Raw genomic sequence first — 20564 nt, 5'->3', positions numbered from 1 at the left:
ATGACAGCCGTGAGTGAGGCGTTCAGGTGCATCACGAAATCGTGACTTGCTGCACTCTGAGGTTAACCAATTAATCAAAATAACAGATAAAATCACACACACAGCGGCGTGTGCTTGAGTTTCCGGCACTATGTAAGACTCATTCGTGGGAATTGATGAAAATGAGAAAAATTCCCACGATCGTGCACACCTGCAGCTTAGAGACAAGTGCGGCCTACAGGTGTACACTTTTTTCTTTTAAAATTTTGTGTATGCGGCTTATATTCAGGTGCAGAAATTATGGTAATTAAATATTTCTTATTGCATTATATGCAAACTTCTAGTTTTCTATTGCCTGTATTTTAATATTGGCTTCAAATGGACTTTTCCTGTCAATTATGGTGTATTCTTATATTTTAATATTACGTACATGACTGATTTCAATCAATTAGCGATTCTTAAAGTTCACTCTTTGTGTGAAAAGTGCTTTCTCGTTATTTTACGTCATGTTGTAATAAAATATGGATCAAATACCACATTTGGATGTCTGAATAAGTGTTTAAAACATACATCTTTGTATGTGGTTAAAGCTGTAGATATATGGTTATTTCTAATGTGCTGTTACGTGATTAGTGGTTTCTTGCTCAAACTGGGACCTGGCATGTTTAACTAAACAGGGAATATCTTTACCACCAATTACAGCAGAATTTCTAGCAATTATTTTGGCCGTTTTTTTTTTTTTGCGGTGAAAGCGACCAAATCTGAGCCAGTGGAGAGTTAAAAACTGCTCAGTGAACTTCTATCTTCATTCAGTATATTTACTGAAATCACATGTTTTACAGCTATTTATCATGTCGACTGCGCTGCATGATTTCCAGTGTGATCGAGGTTCAGTAGATCAGCAGAAATGAGCGACGCCACAAGAGGCCTCAACGTGATGGTCTCATTCAACGCAGTGATGTTTCGGGAGGGCGGCCCGTTACCACGGTGATATAGTAATGCGGTGTCATGCCTTGGTAACAACTGTTGAACTGCAGAGGCGATGTATACACACTGCAGCCACTCTGAGGCTGTAAATCACAGCTCGGTTTTCAGGGAAGTCTTGCCCATTTTTAAATGTGACCTGCTGAATGTCGGCAGGACACAGATTTACACTTTCAGTTTTCATTGAATCCGTCTCACACGTGGATAATTATGTGGGGAAAACCGTTTTTCGACATGAGCTGCACAAGCTTTAATCAAAGTCGTCCAACTGGAAAAGCGCAGACAGGATTTTTTTTTTGTGAGGGGGGGCGTATAAACACGAATGCTTCAGACCAAATTTAGAATCAGTGTTTGCGGGATGTTGAAAAGTTTTCAAGTTCTCTACGCACAAGTAACGACGAGTGAACGACCCTCTGGAATACGGTATTCGCCCAACGTATTCTTGGAAAAACGAACGCGGGCTACGGGAACAGTGTGGGAGAGCATCTTAGGAGAGGTAGAGCCATGTTGATACAACCTCAGCCAACATAATCAGTAACAATGCAGCAAGTGGACAGTAATGCTGAAGACAGGAGAGCAAACACTTTTTGTTCGAGGGCTTGGAGTGGTATTGGGGTGTGAGAGAGAGAGAGAGAGACACAGAGAGACAGAGAGCGAGAGAGCGAGAGAGCGAGAGAGCGAGAGAGAGAGAGAGAGAGAGAGAGAGAGAGAGACAGAGAGAGAGAGAGAGAGAGAGATGGATAGAGATGGGGTCAGATCCGAGTCAGCTGGTGCCAAAAACTGGACGGCATGAAACTTTCCATCTTGTCTGCGAAGAAACCCAGTGGTGCAAAGAGTGTGCTGAAGAACTGAAAAGAGACAAAAAAAAAGCTGAATTAACTGGTTTCTAAAACTCCTGAAATCATCACAGCATGTTTAATACTCCATCTTAGACAAACATATACAACCCGTCTACAACAGGGTGTCAAACAAAAACGGCTGGACGGAGAGGGGGGGGGGGGGGGGGGGGGGGTTACACTGGGTCTGTGTGAAGACCGCACAAAGTGTAAAAACGCCAAAGTTTAACTTTTTTTTTTTAAGGATAAGAATCTATCCGCTGGGGATTGCACTGGTTCAGTAAGAGTAGAGGTCAAAACGCAACGTGGACACCCACATCTGAACAACAGTTCGTAACAAATGCCGTAGCTGAGAGATCAGGAGTACTTGCGTTAAAATTAACATGAAACTATGTGCGCTAAAGCTGAAGCCTGCATCAAAACTCTACAATAGCGCAGATTTTTGATGACAATTTCTTTTATTAACTATTCTATATGCTTCTGCTGGGCTATTTTCTAACCTTATAATATTCCCTTTTTGTGTGTGGGATAAACTGAAATGTGGGTCGATGAAAATGAAGCTACGCAGACGATGGCATTTGGCAGTTCAATCGGTATTTTTACAGGATTAGTACATTGTTTTACGCGGCCTCTGGCAGTCATAAGTGGAGGGCTTTGTTTCATTTTGTTTAGTTTTATATGAAACGTGCACTAAATGTGAAAATATAAATTAGCTACCCTTTTTTTTTAAACTATCAAACTGAACTTCAGCGATATCAAGTTCACCTCCCTGCTGTTGTACATCAACAGCACAAATAAAATAATGTGTATTAGGTTATTTGCTAGAAAACGACATTTAAAACAATGGGATCACTGCGAGCTAACATGTGTTGTGAAATGACATGTATGTGACATGAGATGCAGTAATCCCGCTCAGCGATTCCAAAAGGAAACACGGAGCGTGACCTCCTCAGTTGGGATAATAACAGCTGAACAGATTTGTTCATGTGCAGCTAAAAGAAAGCCAAAGTGTCACGATACAAGTATCAGCATTTTTCTTTTGTTTGTAGAAACAACGCAGACAGCTTAACGGCATTCACATGATCGGTGAATAAACTTTATATTTGACATGATTTTAGCTTGACTTTATATGGCAAAATCAGCAGTTTTGGATATTTTTTAACTCCCAGAGTCTAAATACTGAGAGAAAAATACATGATCTGAATCATTTCGATGAATAAAGACACTCGCTCAATAGAAGAAGCACAATTCAGACATAAATGTGGCAGGATGAGGTTTATGGGACACATTTGTGACACATTTTTATGTTATTCACCTCTGGCAATTATTGTATCCTGAAACAATAATAGCAAAGTAAAGTTATTAAAAAGTATTTAAAAGTCTACAGCTTAAGTTTTAGTTTGCTGTCATTCATTACTGTAATTATGAATACAGTAACATAAGCCTCATAATGTACTTATGAGGCTTATGAAATGACTTGGCTAATTTATGGATTTTTACGGGTTAATGGTTTCATGCCGCCAGATTCTACTTTTGCAGGTCAAGTGCAGCCTATAGATGTTCTTTTAGTCCAGAAAATACGGTCGATCTTTCCTTTAATGCCATGTACAATTGTCTGTGGACAGATCTCACCGTTTCTTCAATAATATAAAGTTACTCAACCACTTGGTTTCTGATCAAAACTGATCATGTATTAACTGACTATCAAAGGTGGAGAATGTGTATGCCATGACATGTTTAAATTACTAAGTAACCCTGAGACACCCTCTAAAATACGATAATGTGATTTCTTGTTGAAGCTCCTCGAGGTGGTCTCGATGCTTTTGACACTTTAATGATCTCATAAGTGGGTTTTTATCACGCAGGCCCGACAAGTGAAAATCAAGTGCGGTTTAATCCTGTTTAATATATGAAACAAAGTCCAACAATCTCTGCAGCTCTGCCCTCCATAAATAATCTGGAGTCCGACTGCCATCGCCACTGTCGCGCTTTAACTTCTGAAGAGCAGCAGATTCAGAGGAACCTGTTTTTCCTCAGCAGGCGGCGAGGACCTCTGTGTCCCTCCTCCCTCCATGCACTCTCTCTCGACGTTACACAAACCAGGCTCGCTGGGCCCGCTGTAAAATCCCCAATCTGGTCCTGATCTTTCTCATAACAAAAGGACTAGCACTAGATGTTCTCCGTGGCCTTGTTTTCGCTACAACTCTATGAATCCATGTAAAGATAGGCCCTAATAAACAGGCTGACCATAAACAAAGGATTAGACGGGAGTGCGGAGTTTGCCAAACTGGCTAAAAACAGATAGCGCAACACTTCCTTCATAAATAAACACCGGAAAAAGAAGCCACACGTGCGTTTTAGAGCGTCCGAGCCTTTGCGGACGCCACGTTTGCGGCGATGGGGAGCTCATATTGTTCCGCTGTTGTCACTGATATCCGAAGTTGGACGGCGGATTGTTTTGGTAAACAGAGACTTTACAGGCCTTCAGTTCCCGTTCAGTGTTGCTGACAGTGATGAGAGACAGCAGCGACCACAGGAGCTGAAAAGCCTCAGCTTGCAAACACAGAGATGTAATCGGGTGTAAATTTAGCATCATGACAATCCTGACCCAAATGAGCACAAGTATCACTGCAGCGGTTGTAAAATGTAGACAGTGTAAACACCGCAAAAAGTACTGAAAAAAATTATAATTTAAACAACTTTTACATATTAAGTAAAATCGGGAACACTAGCAAGATTAAAAGCATGTAATAATTCAATATATGTGATTACTACAATTAGTGCAATATTTCAGGTTCTATTCTTTGTTATTATCAATTAAAAAAAATGTCAAAAAAAAACAAAACCTGTTGAACAAAATAAAAGGGAAAAAAGCTGCATGAAAAAAACAGAAACTCCATCATACCATTGTTAATGAAGCCTCCTGGTGCAAAATTACTTGCTTTGACAAGAATGCATCAAATGAATTGACTCTGTGTTTCCAAATCTGCCAAAAGCCCCGACGTCTTGTTTACCACAGCGTTTCTCTGCAAGCTGATGTTAACAAAAGCCTGTCACTTCTTTGGCAACATGACTTCTGCCTCCAGCGGGACTGTTTTCACAAAGAATGGCCGTGCTAACGCTTTTTCGCCATATTAATCAGTGATTGCTCAGCTCCGGCTTTGGCATTGCGTAATGTCGAGATGATTTTTTTTTTCTTTCTCTTTTAAATGTGACACACAGCAAATCAATACAAACAATTACTGGTTGCCTAAAAAAAAATAAAAATACAGTTTTAAAATGTGCTAAATCATTTTGCGGGCCAAACTGGATGCTCTGGGGTCCGGCTCTGGTCCTTGGGCCATATGTTTGCCAACTCAAGGTAAAACACAACGGACACAGTGGGAAGGTCAGCCAACATGTACTTCTATATTATCCGTGTTCATCCTTCCTTCTTTGATCACTTCATACAACTTAAAATTGCAGGATCTCCAGTCAATAAACGCAAAATTGCGACGTGAACCAAGTACGTGACTGGACAGTGTACGACACAGACATTAACTTTTGATGTGATTTTTGCGTCATAGCATAACGCTGCAATCTGACACATCTATGAAATAGAAAGACTTACTGCTTTGGCAAAGACACCCATGAGCTCGGGGAACTGATGTGTGAGCATGGCCAGCATGGCAGTGAAAGAGCAAAGGCCTGCTGTGAAGAGGATGAAGAAGGGAAGCTCTTTCTTTGGGTACACAGACACCTCGTGGAAAGCTGAAGCGGAAAGAAGCAGAAGGTACAGTCATACTGGGAGCAAATTAATATTCCAAAAAGTTGGGAGATTGAGGCGACTGCACCTACAGGGCAGGAGTTCCCGATCTGCTGTTTCTGTGCATCCTGGGTACGGGTAAAACAGGTGACCCTTCTCCAATGGATAGGGAATTATTCGAAAGGCTGCAAATACATAAAAATAAAAATGCGTCAATCAATGGGGAATGTGTTGCATGACTAACAAACCACAATCATTTCAAATGAAAGAGCAGCTTGTGATAAGAAGCATCGGTGCATCGATAGGATAATTTTACTTGTCAACATGAAAGAAAACTAACGCAAAAAACATCTGCAACATGTCAAGCTTTGGGTATATGAGATAAATGACACGTACTGCCTTCCCAGGTGCAGTGTAGTAGGTTCAAGGCTCCTTCTGCCCTCTTCCAGTGCTGCAGGTGGAAGAAAGCATACGCAACTGCCTCGCTGTCCCCCCTCTTCAAGATGTGCTCTGGAGGGAGGATCAGGCTCTTCATCTCTAATAAGTACTGCAGACAAAAAGGAGAAGAAACGTGAAGAGTTGTTCTTCCACTTATACAGTATGTTGCCACCAGCTTCCTGCTCCTCATTTTTCTTTGTGCTTCCAGCAAGAAATTTGTTTTTTGCTTCTTCTTTTTTTTATAACAAGCACTTTTCAACCGATTCATATTGAGTTTCTCCACACACATTCACACAAACCAGAAATTCTAGAGTCACCGATTAGTCGTAAAGGCAATGGTTTTGAAACGTGGGGGCAAACTCCACGTAGAAAACCATTCAAAACAGATTTGAATTAAAAATTTAACAACTGTCCTCAATCATCTATTCAGACTTATTTGGCCATTTTATCCAAAATAAAGTTGTACTTTTGAAACAGTCATGCAATAAGAAGAGCTCCTAGTTCAGGATGCACTTCATCCAACCTAACACTGACTCAGAATTATAAAAAGCACCCGGAAGAAGAAAATCTGGCACGTTGAAATGAAAATGATGGACTGTGTGGGACTGATGCTATGGTTACAGACACACACGCTCTACATGAGTCTCTTTGGTCCACTTCCTGTATTTGGTCCACCAGTGTTTCACACTGTAAACAATTTGCAACAGTGAACCGAGACATAATGGTTTCAAAAGTGTGCTGATTTTGAGGTTCACCTAGAAAACAGTCAACTTGGTGAAGAAAAATAATGATGGTTGGGGGTGGCATCCTGTATGGGACGCCACCCCCAGACAATCTTGATACCTGAAATAATAAAACACAATGGTCAGATTCTACATCAGGGTGATGCCCCTTCTCATATTTCAGTCTCCACTCCAAAGCTTCTGAAGGTGAAGAAGGCCAAGGTTCTCCAGGATTGGACAGCCTCCTCAAAAGACATGAACATTATTGAGTGTGTCTGGTTTACAATGAAGAATAAGGCTTTGGGAGACACAGAAGAAACTTGATGAACCTTATCAAGAAGTTATTTGAGTAATTTCTGAATTGCGTGGATACAGCCCCCCGAGCTCAAGGGAATCACAAAACGATATACATTTTTTTCTTACAATGCAAAAAAAAAAAACCACTGGGGGAAAAAAACCCTATATTGAACAGCACCACTTGTGTTTTTCCATTTGACAGGTGCTGAGAAAATGAACACACACAGGATGTTGCTTTGTTTGTGTTCAATGAGAAGCAGCGATGCGAGTTTGATAAAAAAATAAAAATAAAAAAAAAAAATTCTCCTCGTGGAGCAAACCTCCTCCTTGTAGCTTTAATGGTCTCATTCACATTAGCCCCTTGTTTCTCAGTCAGTGCTTTGCTTAATCTATCTATTGTGCAATTCCCCGTGGCCAACTCCCTGCAGACTGAAAACATATTTCCTTCATGTGAGGTATTTGTTGAGAGCCTTATTTTGCAATTGTTTAAGGTGGGAGGGAAAGAAAAGCTCTTCAGAGTTCTGTGTGTGTATGTGTGTGTGTGTGTTATTGTTGCAGTACAGTGCATTCATTCCATGAATGCATCACACCCCCCCCTCACCCTTTGCCTACTGTGTAAGTTTGTCCCAGTGAGTCAGTCAGATCACAAAGACTGACATCGCAGAGGAACAACTCATAAAGTGGGACAAACTTTACGAAGTAATGCAACCATGACTTTAAAGAAACACGGAGTGTTAGACTTTTGGATTTAATATTTTTTGTAATTGGTCAGCGGAGACCACACGAATAGACGAACACCCGACTTTGATGAGCCTGCCATTCGATGTAATTTATGTCTGCGGTGCCCCGTGTGGCAAGGGGGCTGGGTTCAACAAAACCCATGTGCGGGGCTAGGGGGGGGGCCCCCCCTGGGCTGGATTCCCAGGCGGCCAGCTTCACGGCACTCTGGATCTCAGACTGACACTTTGGGAAGGTTACCCCACAGCTAATCCTGTCTAATCCCCTCCATGGTCACAGGCTCAGCCAGGCAGCCATCCATCCATCCATCCATCTATCCCTCCAGCCAGTCAGCCGGACCTCGCCGCTTCACCCATCTCCCCCTGCCTTAGCCTCCGTCTCTGCTCTTGCCCTCATAATCGCAGCCCGCCCAGGTTCTCCATCCGAGTTCATCCCTCCCTTTTTTGCAGCTCGTCTTTACAGGCCATCAGAATCCGGACATAAGGACACATTTCCATGTGTTTGAGTGTATTTACATGCATTAACTAATTTTTTTAATGGGGAAAAAGAGGGGTGAAAAATCATGTAAACTAGAATCACTTAAATCAACGGCACTTGTAATTAAACTACATTTTTCTGAGAGAATTTTTATAAAGTTGTTCATTTAAATGAAGTCTCTATAAATTGGTTTATATGATGACATTATTTCCACCACTGATCTTTCTACATATTCTGGATTTCACTGTAATCTTGGCTTTTCCACCCCCCTGATCTCAATGTGCTGTAAAAACTTGTGACGACTTGGAGATACAAAAAAAGTGCCAGAAAAAAAACCCCAAAACACTTCACTTAGCATCACACTGAATTGGTACTTGACGTGTTGTACGAATGTTGCAAAGTTGGGTTCAAATGTGACTGGACTTTGCATGAATGTTGCACAACACTCACTCACACGATATAAAATGGATAAAAATGTAAAGACTGACACACCAAATTAATGACTTCTTGGCCAGTAATGAATTCTTGGCTATATAAAAGCATTCAGTCATTTATCAGACGACAAGCTAAATGCAGCTCAAAAGTGCAGAATCGGCTCAATGAGGACCTAAACCTGGATGAAGACCAGACTGACTCGCTTCTCGCTTTTGGCAATTTCCTATATATGGAATTAAATTGAGGACACTTTGAGATTTGTTTGAGAAATATGTAATGAGTATGAGGCTATTGTATAAATAAGCAAAATAATCATGAAAATTCTTTGAACACATTCAAATATTAAACGAGACGTGTCAGATCCTGTGACTCACACGAGGTAGGGAAATGTTTTGTGTCAAGACTCGTATCACTGCTTCATTGCACAACCATTAAAATAATATACATTTATTTGGTGAAACATCATGCAGGAACCTGCACACGCAAGCCCAGTTGGTAGTAACTGGATATTTTACAAGCTATTGCAAATATTTTACACATATCTCTGTGTTTATATGAATCTGTCGCTGATAACGAGCGGGCAGCACGAGGCAGGCATGTAGGTGTGGGTCCTCTGTGTTTTAAGATTAACAATTTAGAGAGACTGGCTGCTCAGCTGTCCTTCCTCGCATGCCACAGCATTAGACCTGGTGACACCTCAGTCGCCCACCCCCCCCAGCCCCCCCACCCCCCACTCCGCAGTCTGCTTCTCCACTCCCTGTCGCCTCTTTGATGAAGGGATTGAGTTTCATGTGTTCTCCTTTTATCCCGGGGCAGTCATAAGTCCAGAGCATAACTCGTAAGCCTCCTTCTGATTCTAATCAGCAGCACTTTGCCTCCAACAATGGCACACACAGGCAACAATGACATCAGCACTTCATGCATGTTTCTTTCGATGAGCACGTGTGTGACGTGAAAGATTCTTAATAGAATCTTTGGAAAATTCCGAGGCATAAATAAAAAAAAAACGATTCCAGCAACACTGAGACGAGCAACTCCACGCTCTTCGACAGGAAAAGAAAGTAGCAGAAAAACCCACTGCATTTGTCCCGAAGTGGGCAAACCCTAAACTACAGTGCCATTCCTTTAACCACTCTTTTTTTTTTGGGGGGGGGGGGGGGGTGGCTGGAGGAATAAAACCTCATCCATCTTAATTCAGAGCAAACCCGAGACTATTTTGCTGTCTCAATTTACAAACCAAATAGCCAATTTCAGAGGGTACACTAAGAAAAACTCTGCTTTTCTGAGCCTTGACAGGCAATCTAGATGAGGAAAATGTCAACCAAAATGGGGTGAGATAAGAAACTGCCGCCCCAAAGTGGACCAAACTAGCAAAGTAAATGGAATCTAGTCGTCCTGGCTGCTTCAAAATGAGCCCGTATGAATGCGAACAGTAGTGAATGTAAAATGCAAAGCAGATTTAGGTAGCAGGAGCACTTGATCAGTGATGCAAGCATCTGGGAAACTGTCAGTTTCTTAACCGCTGGTCTGTGGAGAGGCTAATTGGAATGGACAGACAGATGGAGAAAAGGGTGGCGGATAAATGGGAGAGGACAAGAAGATGAGGAGGAGAGGAAAATAGAAGGGAGCAAAGCTGAAGAGGAAGAAATTAGAGGAAAGATGGAGGGCTGGTGAGGAAAAGAGAGTGGGCGGCAAGGGAGGAGGTGTGCACTGAAACAGCTGTGGAACTAAAGTGAGTGGAAGCGTGTGTGTGTGTGTGTGTGTGTGTGTGCGTGTGTGTGTACAGCCTTTTGAGCTGTCTGAATGAACTCATGTGATGTAGCCTAGCATGATATGCATACATAATCTGCTTGGCATGCTTTACAACACACACGACAGTGTTCCTTCAGTGCTCCAACTCTTCAATTGTGCCACAGACCATCATTTTTTTTGGTCTTTTTTTTTTTTTTTTTTTTTTAGAACTTGCTCCATCTATATGTTCGAAAATAATTTCACAGAAATTTCGTTTCTGTTAATTCGATATGAACTCAGTAAACTTTTGTGTTTTTCTGTCACAAATTGAAATGCGTCAGTAGTGCTTTCCGCCTTCCACAAACGTTAGCATTCAATTCAAAGCACAGTCTCAAAAACTCCTGATGAATCAACAGTGGGGACGTAAACGTGGAAGCTGCCCAGTACAAATTGTCCAAGCTGTTCAAGGGGTTTGTGCTGTAGCAAAAGGGGAATCACAGTTTTTGATTCTAAATACAGCAACAGAGTTCAAACTGGAATCTTTTTCCATCACATTTCACATTTCAGTAAACTTTGAGCCACTTACAGAAAGACAAATATAGTAAACTTTCCATTTATAAGGAGTCTCTGGATTTTAACCCCACAGTCGGAAAACGTGAGTGACTCTGAATTGGCGGTACATGCGAATGTGACTCTCGTGAACCGGCGACCAGTCCAGGGTATAACCTGTCTTCACCTATAATCTGGGATTAGCTCCAGCCCTCCATTGTCGAGAGCTGGATGAAGCAGTGTAGAAGATGGAAGGTTCTTTTGCACTGCTAATTAGAACAAATGGTTTTCGATTCCTTTCTGATATTCGACAGTCTTCTCTCAACTGAGCAAAAACACAAATTACAATTTATCTGACAAAAGAAAAGACAGGAGAACTATTAGGGTGATTTCATCTAAACTTTTCAATGTATTATCTCTCAAACGAATCAGTTCGTCTAACAGAAGGTGAATTATAGGGTGATTTCTTTATTGCGAGGGGGAAAAAAAGGAAAACAAATTTCAGCAATCAAAATCAGTGTCAGTGTTCATATAAACTGCTGCCTGTTGTTTTAGGACTGACTCACTGATTGAAGTATTTTAGTTGATGGATTCTTGACTGTGTGAATGGGCCAATTAACTTTTTTTGCATCGAAATCTTTGCCAAAGCATGAACTGGTCTCTCGCCACTGTTCATTAAAGACAGAGTTTCACATTAGACATGAGGTTTGCGCAGGACTCCACACAGCGATTCTGGTGACAGCAGCCGGGCTCGCTTGACGAGGCCAGAGTCACAGGTGCACTCATCATTCAGACATGCCAGACAACACAAAGCAGCGGCCCCTCCCTGCCTCCCTACTGTTGCAGTTTCGTGCACCGGGTATGCGCCAGATTCCACAGTCGAATGCTGAAAGAAGAGCCTTCCAAGTAATCCTCCATGAAAGGTGTGTTAAAATTTCATAATGTCATTTGTCCCTTGTTCACCCAAAATCAAAGAAGTCATTCTGACAAAGTTGGCAGAGGTGGTCTGCCTGTTTGGCTCAAGCCGGCGGGATGAGGGGGGGATAAGGCAACCTGAGACGGGAGAGCGCTGCCGCTTCTGGAAAGGCCGGGGAGGGAGCAGTCGGACCGTCAACTGACGATGAGGGCCCTCACTTTAAAATCAAAGCCCAGATCAAAGTGCTGGTGGACGTCTCCCACACAAACACATCGATTCTCTCTCGCCGGCTTCGCAAAAGAGGAATCTACGAAATGAAGCCACACCACATGAAAAAGCCTAAAGTGGGACAAAACTCTCCTGCAACTAGTTGTGCATCGGCCTGTGGGAACTGATGTTGAAAAGACAGAGCGAGATTATATGTCAAGATTACGGTTTGACCACAGGTGAATCAATAATGTACGTATGAAGACCTATACTGACATCTCCTGGTGAGGCAGGAGCATATCCAGAAATACAGGCTGTGCCGGAACGCAACTATCATAATTTGATTATTCAGCCGTTGTTTCATACCCAACCCATAAACAAGGCAGTCACGTTATCTCGTTTGTAATTGTGTCATTTCTGTTTGCAGGAAAGCAAATTCATTAGGGAAAAAAAAAAACCAGAAGGAAGCCAGATTAACAGTTAGTCCAGATTGTATTGTCAGAACAAATAATCGAGGAGTTTTAGATATTAACAGTCATTAGCAGTATAAATGCTACTAATCGTTAAAGCTGCTCAGCTATTTATTTATACTCAGACTTATCATCATTTAGCACCAGATACACTGAAGTTACGATTGACTCACCGACATGTCGGGGTCACACTTTGTTTTTCGACCGCAGGCCGCATGACAAAGCGATCGATAACGATTTAAAGGCTCACAACTGCCGTCCAACTATTGACTGACCTTTGGCACGTGTGGATTGAACTCCACGGCTCTGTGTATGGCCTCCACGGCGTTCATCTCTGCCGTGCTGAGGCCCCGCCTGGACGCTGCCTCTGGAGAAAACCTGAAACGACACGCTGCTCATGAACCACCGCGACCCACGCCCGCTCCACTGCGCATCAATGTTGGCGTTGAGACGTTGAACGGACTCAGAGGTAACATACTTATCTGATACAGCCCGTGCTTTCAGCAGCGCAGATGTGTAGCATATAGTGGCTGATTTTGGCAAGCTGATGTCTGAAGTGAAGAGAGACATTGTGTGTATGTGAGTCAGAGGATTAATTAGACTGTCAAACGTTTGGTAAATGTCAAATAGGCATACAGTCCTTTTTATTTTTTTAAAGGCGTACTACAGCAAATTTTTTTGGGTGCTGGGATGTTTTATAGAACTATATGGTTTCATTTATTTATGTATTTCAGTTTACATTATTTGTGGAGAGCAATTTGTGTTGCGGCAACATATATTGCAGGAAATAATTTGTGCCAAATAGGTGTTGTTGTGTTTTTGTCCAGGAATCCGATTGGCTATCATGGCTTTATGCTTCTCATCACACTGCCGCCTATAAATGGGGCATACTCATACTAATTCTTAACAAGGTTTATACGTGGGTTTGTGTAAATGACTTTTTTTTTTTTTTTTAATCGTAGAGGTGAAATAACCATTCTTGTAAATGCCTGGCTATGTGTAAATGTGGCCTTATGTTCTCATGACCCAGGATTTTAACAATTCAATTTATACAAGTTGAAAATATTTTGCCACAGAGAGAACGTCAAAAAGAGTATGACCAGAACAGGATGGTGTGGTTTTTTTTTTTTAGATTTAAAATTGCATTACTAAATTCAGAGCAGTCAAACATGAAATAAAACGTATTGAACTTATCGAATCTTCCCAATTAGAGTAAAAAAAAGCCACCTCTTTTTTCTCTTGCTTTCTGCACCAATGAGTTTTTTTTTTTTTTTTTTAAACCATTCCAAACAAAGCCACATTTGAAATTTGATTTTGCCTTTTTTATTTCATTCTTGAACTCCCTTTTAACCTTTCCAGTTTTTTGGGGATCTTGACACGCATTTGGAGTTGCACAGTCTTCACAGTTCATTCAGGTTTTTTTTTTATTTTAGTTGTGAAGTCTGACTGTGATTTTGAATTTTTCATTTTTCATCCTGAAAATGAGTGTAGAAACACTGTTATGAGAAAAGATTAATGTATTTTATCCAATACGGTAACCTCATAGATTATTCTAAAAAAATAAACTCATGAAAGATAGCAGATTTCAAGATACATACGATGCCCTCCTTAGGGCAATGGTGTCCTTTATGACCTTTTCCTTTTAATTTTTTTCCCCTTTTCCTTTAAATATATAACAATTATATGTATTTTTCTATGTAAATGAGGTCCATCAATATTTCTATATGAAAAAGTAAAAATCCCTCAATGGAAACAACTTTTCTCCTTTTTTAAGTTTATTCTCCTCATATAAATGTTTGCGTTGAATCTCACCATCATATTTTGCGAGCACTGCTTGGACATCAGCGTACGCCTGAAGCTCCAGGAGCGCCTCCAGAAGGTTTTCATGTATATTCAACATCCCCAACAATGGGAACTCCTTCATTAACTGCAAGGACACAAAGCATACGGACAACTCAGGCAGCTGATTGTCAAACAACCTCCCAACAGCTGTAATTATCATAGGTGGACTGTCTTTCAGGTTTGTCACAGTAAACTCACGTCTCTCATCATTTTCACTGCTTCTTTGATCCGGCCCAGCTTGCGCGCGCACATCGCAAGTCTGCGTTTAATATATACCAACAGGTTGATATCTTTTCCAGCTGTTGCAGAAAGAAAGTGTGGGGATTTAAATAAGGAAATAACCATCAGTCAAGAGACGATCGAGACAAAACATAACATTACTACAAGTAGAAACAGTTCTGATATGTTGCATCATGGGTTGAAAGAGACCGATAGACTTGCAGATAGACTGCAGCACATAAACATAACCCGTATGTGATGCAGGAAGGGAAAAAGTGCTCTGCAGGTCATATTGTGTGGAGGTGTTGACAATTAAAATATACAAAAATAAATGAATACAATTTTAAATTCAAAAGAAATTTGGACAATCAACAGAGCAAAGGTATTGGGCTCACTATAATATATTGCAAATGATGAGTTACAGTCTTTTCCAGAAATGATCATAAAAATGTTGACGAGTTGTGCCAAAAGTAGAGAGAATAATAATGTATTGCTGTTATCTGTCTAAAATTATGACAAAACTAAAATATTAATCAAAGACCAGATTATTTTTACATTTTTTTCTCAAAATAGTGATGTGCAAATTGCTTTTTTCTTTTGGATTCTGAAGGCTAGGATGGATTAGAATACAGAACACGACAGGCAAGCGGGAAACACAAACGGTCTTTGTGGGGAAGACTATGTGACATATTTCAAAATAATGACTTGAGTGAACTTACTGAGCACCAGGAACAAAGATGTGAAGTCTTACCAATACTTAATGCTTTTTTAAAGAGGCGTTCAGCTTCTGTTATAGTCGTGGCTTCTTCTTCTGCGAGAAGCACATAAGCTGCAGCACATCTAAACACACACAGGATCCGATTTGAAACTATTCTCATTCACAAATATCGTTCACAACTACAAAAACTTTATATTAGAATGCAAAACAAGACACAATATAATCAGTAACCTCAGCACAGCACAGCAGATTAAAAATATTATGATAAAATGTTGATGCATTTATGCTTTTAACATTAAAAAACTTTCAAATTGATCCGTGCAATATTATAGTATATCACTGCTACAAGAAAAAAAGAAAAAAAAACGTCCTCCAAATGTATATTTCCACTCATCAAAATCACTCGTGTGTTAGATGTTATCTACAATCTGATGTAGCACAATATTGAAGGAAGTGAACGTTCATATTTGTGAAAATGTTTTTGTCTTTTCTGCTGTTATCTTTCACTTCCTCTACTTTACAGAGAAGATCTGAGGAGGTGCCACTTACTCGTGGTTCATCTCTATGGCCTGGTATGCTGCTCTGATCCTGGCTTGAGGATTTCTTTCCCTCCAGGCCTTCTGCATCACTGTGAAGAAGAAGAAGAAGAAGAAGAAGAAGAAGAAGAAGAAGAAGAAGAAGAAGAAGAAGAAGAAGAAGAAGAAGAAGAAGAAGAAGAAGAAGAAGAAGAAGAAGAAGAAGAAGAAGAAGAAGAAGAAGAAGAAGAAGAAGAAGAAGAAGAAGAAGAAGAAGAAGAAGAAGAAGAAGAAGAAGAAGAAGAAGAAGAAGAAGAAGAAGAAGAAGAAGAAGAAGATGATTATGAACTCTGGGGCTGTATTGATGTGACCACAGGGCTTTTCAAAACACTCCACAACGTCAATGTCTTTTTTTTCTTCATTCGTTTTCCAATTTAACCATTTGAAAAGGTGCAGACTAAAATACTTAATAAAAGGTATTTTAAGGGTCAAATTCTACCCGACACTTTTTGAAGTCACAAAAGCAAACAAAAGAGATAATTAGCTACCATTTATCTTTAATGAGTTATGTGGGAAAGATTTTAAACTGATCAAGATCAATTGGTAGCGCTTTCATTTATTGTGAAATGTTCACCAGACAGGGCCACAATGTGTTCACCATCCCTGATTCAATATAATGTGACAGTTCTTTATAGTTTAGACCAATTTACAAAAAAAAAAAAAAAACATGAATCACCTATACTAACAAGGAGGTGACTTTCAAAAGCAATTTTATAGCAATATATGTCAATGTATGAACATTTTAATTTTGTTCCAAATTTTCTTTTTTGAAATTTGCACAAAACGAAACGTCCAGATTGTTGGACAGTCACAACTAGGAGCAGTTCTGCCACAAAGCAATATTTCATATGTTCCCAAACCACCCTCCTACCCAATACCATTCCCATCCTCTCCGAGTTATCACACACACATTCCTTCCAGTCATACCAACACACACCTTAGACAATTTGACAAATGGAGAAAAAGAATTAGGACATTTGAAAGCAGATCTCTGATGTGCTTTTTGTGGGGGGGGGGGGGGGGGGGGGGGGGGGGGGGGGGGGTTCTCCCAAAGTTCACACAGTTTCAAAACGTCCCAACCCGAGCAAAACCAAGTGGAACATGTCACACAACAGATTTGTTTATGTTTTCTGCAATGGTCACTAAGTTATCATAGTTTAATGGAAGAAACTGGAAAGTTACCCAGTGTGTCTGATAAAAGTTGAACTCACCAGCATCTTCAGGCCTCAACTGCTGAGTGTCTCCAGTGAAGAAGGTCTGATGGTCTTGAGCAGACAGGTTCATGTCATAGTACGTTAAAGGCTCTTTTCCCGTCACCCAGGTGTACCTGCAGTACACACAGTTTACATATAATATGAAGACATTGAACTATTAAGAAGCCAAGGGTAGTGTCGACAGATTTACCAACAGGAATGATTATTTTATCTGAATTACACGTACCTGTTGTATTCTGCTCCTCTAAACAGGTTCAAGGGGTTCCTCCAGACTTTACATTCTACAAAACCAAGAAAATTATTGTTAATACTCAAAGTATCACTGACAGCTGCACTATTTTTCGTATTATTCACGTTTACCTGAGACGCTGGGTCGAGGCTCCGCCTCCCCGTTAACTGACGAGAAGAGGCCAGTGGTGGAGCTGCTCTCCACTCCACCCAGCAGAGGACGCAGATGGCTCACCGACACTTGCTCGATGAACGAAGTGCCATATTTCCGGAAATACCACCACTCAAAAATCTGCAGGGAGAAAACACCCAGTGGAAATACCCCTCAAAAACATGATGAAAGTAAAGTTCTGCTTCTGTGGGAAATACACACACACACACACACACACACACACACACACACACACACACACACACACACACACACACACACACACACACACACACACACACACACACACACACACACACACACACACACACACACACACACACACACACACACACACACACAAGTGGTTTGCTGCTTCTGGAAGGGACAAAAATCAAAAGGTCTGACATATTTCCCATTATACCCAAAAGACACAGCATTATTCTCTCATTGTTCATTTTCTACACTTGATATCACCTTCACATCTGAATAAATCATAGTACCATACATTTCTTTGTGTCTGTCAGCTCGTTTGATTATTTTCCCAAAGAAATCTACAAATTGTCCATATGAGTGGAATGCTGAAATTCTAGACAACAGATGGATCCAAGAGGTCTTCATTGCCTTGATGCAACTGAAAAACTTAAGGTGTCATTAAAAATGTACCCAATTTTATTGATATTTCAGTTTATTAAAACTGCACAGGGTCTGCACGGTAGCGTCGTGGTTGGGCCACTCTCCCCTCATCGCCAGAAGGTCTCTCAACGCATGCATGAATGTCTTCTCGGGTACACCAGCGTCTTCCCACAGTCCAAAAATAGCTGTGGGTGTTAATGTAGCTGTGTATGGTTGTGTTTCTTTCTGTGTTCAACCTTAGTCAGCCGGGATCAACTCCAGTGCCCCTGAACCCAGAAATATACAAGACCGTAGAGAAGACAGATAGATAAAGCATTTAACAAGGCTAATTTTTTTTCTAAAAACTAGCTCATACGTGAACCCACATTTTAACCAGACACCAAATGTAATTCCTCAGTGAATACTTTATAATAAAATGTATTATAATATCAACATTAAATCAGGAGTGATACATCTGTTGAATCTGCATGTGATGGGTGCTGTGTCACAATTTGGCCTTCTGTGGCTCTGTTAAAGCCTGACACGTCACGACGACCCAAACTGTAACAATGACGCAAGTTGTTATAAAATATGATGTAATAAAACCTGAAATGCAATAACTGGTCAATAATGTAACAAAAGTGCTGAACCTGAATAGTAATTAAAAAAAAATGTTGGGGCTGGGTTGGTTTTTTTTTTAATGACATTTCGGGCCCAGCACTTTCGTTACATTGTCGATCAGTTACATTACATTTCAGGTTTTATTACATTATGTTTGATAACAATTCGGGTCACCACTACAGTACATATCGGGCCTCAAAATGATCAGTTCTGAGTAAAAACATATATCAAAATATCTATTCATCTTCCATATTGCTTCATCAAACTTGACTTTTTGAGGCACTGGATCTCAGCTGACGACAGGTGAGAGCACAGCACAGCACAGCCTCAACATGCTAGAAACAGGGTGGGTCAATGTGGGAAAGAAAGATAAAGTATGATTTTTTTTCATTATTCGAAAATCTCAAATGCATGTTATAGGATTGTGGGATGATACAGATGACGCATGGTGGAGCAGTGGTTAGCTGTGAGGAAAGAGTGGCGAACCACATTGTGTTCAAATCCCAGCTCAGGCCTTTCTGTGTGTGGTTTCCTCCAGGTACCTCACTTTCCTCACATGGTCAAAAAAACATGCATGTTTATCTGTGACTCTCAATTGCCCCGAAGCATGAATGTGTGTGTCGTCGAACTGGCTGAATAGGATAAATATGAATGGATGAAACCAGAGTCCTTGATGAAAACCATGCACAGGGAAAAAAAACTAAACATGCAAACTCCACACAGACACGCCACAATGTTCATATCTGGCTATTCTTGTTTATTGCTACATCATTATGACGCCTCAATGACCCCAATTCAGCTTATCTATCATGCAACCAGACAGCTGACAGTGAGCCAGGTGTTAACTTACAAGGATGAGTCCAGAGATGAGAGAGGATGTCCCAGTGAGAGCCACGTAGAATTTGGGTGTTAATGTGTTCAAAAACACCGAAGCTGAAAGACAGAAAAAGGCAATGTAACTTAGCAAAACCAGAGCTTTGAAAGTGCAGAGAGAAAAACACACTGATAGTGAGCTGATACCGAGCAAACAAGATCAAGTTTATGATTTTAAAAAAACCCCTCATGGCTGACGAGTGCTAACAATGAGCGCTAAAGCTAAAAACAAAAGTACACCGACAACCTTGCTATTTACGCCCGTCTCTGAGCAGAAAGGACCCCGTGTTTTAGTGAGTGGTCCCCTCCACAGCGAGCTGTCACCGCCGCCGCTCCGCTGCTGCCACAGAACCACCGACAGCCCCGGAGGCTAACAATAGCTAGCTGCTAGCAGCACTAACTGACCTGAGGTGACAGTTTCCTGCAGTTTGAGCGGACTCCACAGCACGTACACCATGATCAGCACCATGCCCAGCCAGATGAAGCACACGTAGGTCCATGACCAGGACAGCCACGACTTGAGTTTCTCTGTGAATCCGAGAGATTGAGGATTACTGCCAGTGGTGTCCTCCATGTTTCCCCGGATGTCTGTAAACAGAGTAGTCACGTGACCGCGCGCCAACAAGACCTCTACTTTGAAAGAGCGACTAAAAAAAAAACACGTTTCCGGAGACTACGGAAAAAAATAGAAAGGAAACGATCTTAATTCACATTATTAAACTTAATTTCTTTTTCTACATAACGATGTAGAAATTCACGGCCAGGGACGTTGCGTTTAGTTCAATTATCTTGCTTAACACTAGCTTTAAAGTCAATTTTATTTTGTTTTTATTTATTTGTGTTTTTGGTATTTAATCGCTTTTTGTTGTATATTGGTTCACATCGGTTAATCTATTTTAGGGAGAAGTTTTAACTTCACTTTCTGAAATTATGTTCTCTATCTATCTATCTATCTATCTATCTATCTATCTATCTATCTATGAA

General features: G+C 40.8%; 1 protein-coding gene across 1 annotated transcript; it reads right to left on the bottom strand.

Moving 5' to 3' along the window:
- Nucleotides 1-1485: 1485 nt before the first annotated feature.
- LOC308129618 (suppressor of tumorigenicity 7 protein-like) lies at nucleotides 1486-20154 on the bottom strand (the record flags this gene model as incomplete). Its single annotated transcript, XM_080495606.1, has 15 exons — nucleotides 1486-1811; nucleotides 5410-5549; nucleotides 5637-5729; nucleotides 5941-6091; nucleotides 12800-12902; nucleotides 13003-13075; nucleotides 14337-14451; nucleotides 14565-14665; nucleotides 15337-15425; nucleotides 15853-15931; nucleotides 17090-17205; nucleotides 17319-17373; nucleotides 17453-17612; nucleotides 19558-19640; nucleotides 19986-20154. The coding sequence occupies 15 exons, from the start codon at nucleotides 20152-20154 to the stop codon at nucleotides 1716-1718; spliced, it is 1623 nt and encodes a 540-aa protein (XP_080351732.1). The 3' UTR covers nucleotides 1486-1715.
- Between the last annotated feature and the right edge of the window lie 410 nt (nucleotides 20155-20564).

The sequence above is a fragment of the Blennius ocellaris genome (assembly GCF_963422515.1).
Source record: "Blennius ocellaris genome assembly, chromosome: 4".
Taxonomy (NCBI): Eukaryota; Metazoa; Chordata; class Actinopteri; order Blenniiformes; family Blenniidae; genus Blennius; species Blennius ocellaris.
The sequence above is the reverse complement of the archived record's forward strand: the minus strand, read 5'-3'. Positions and strand labels throughout refer to the sequence as shown.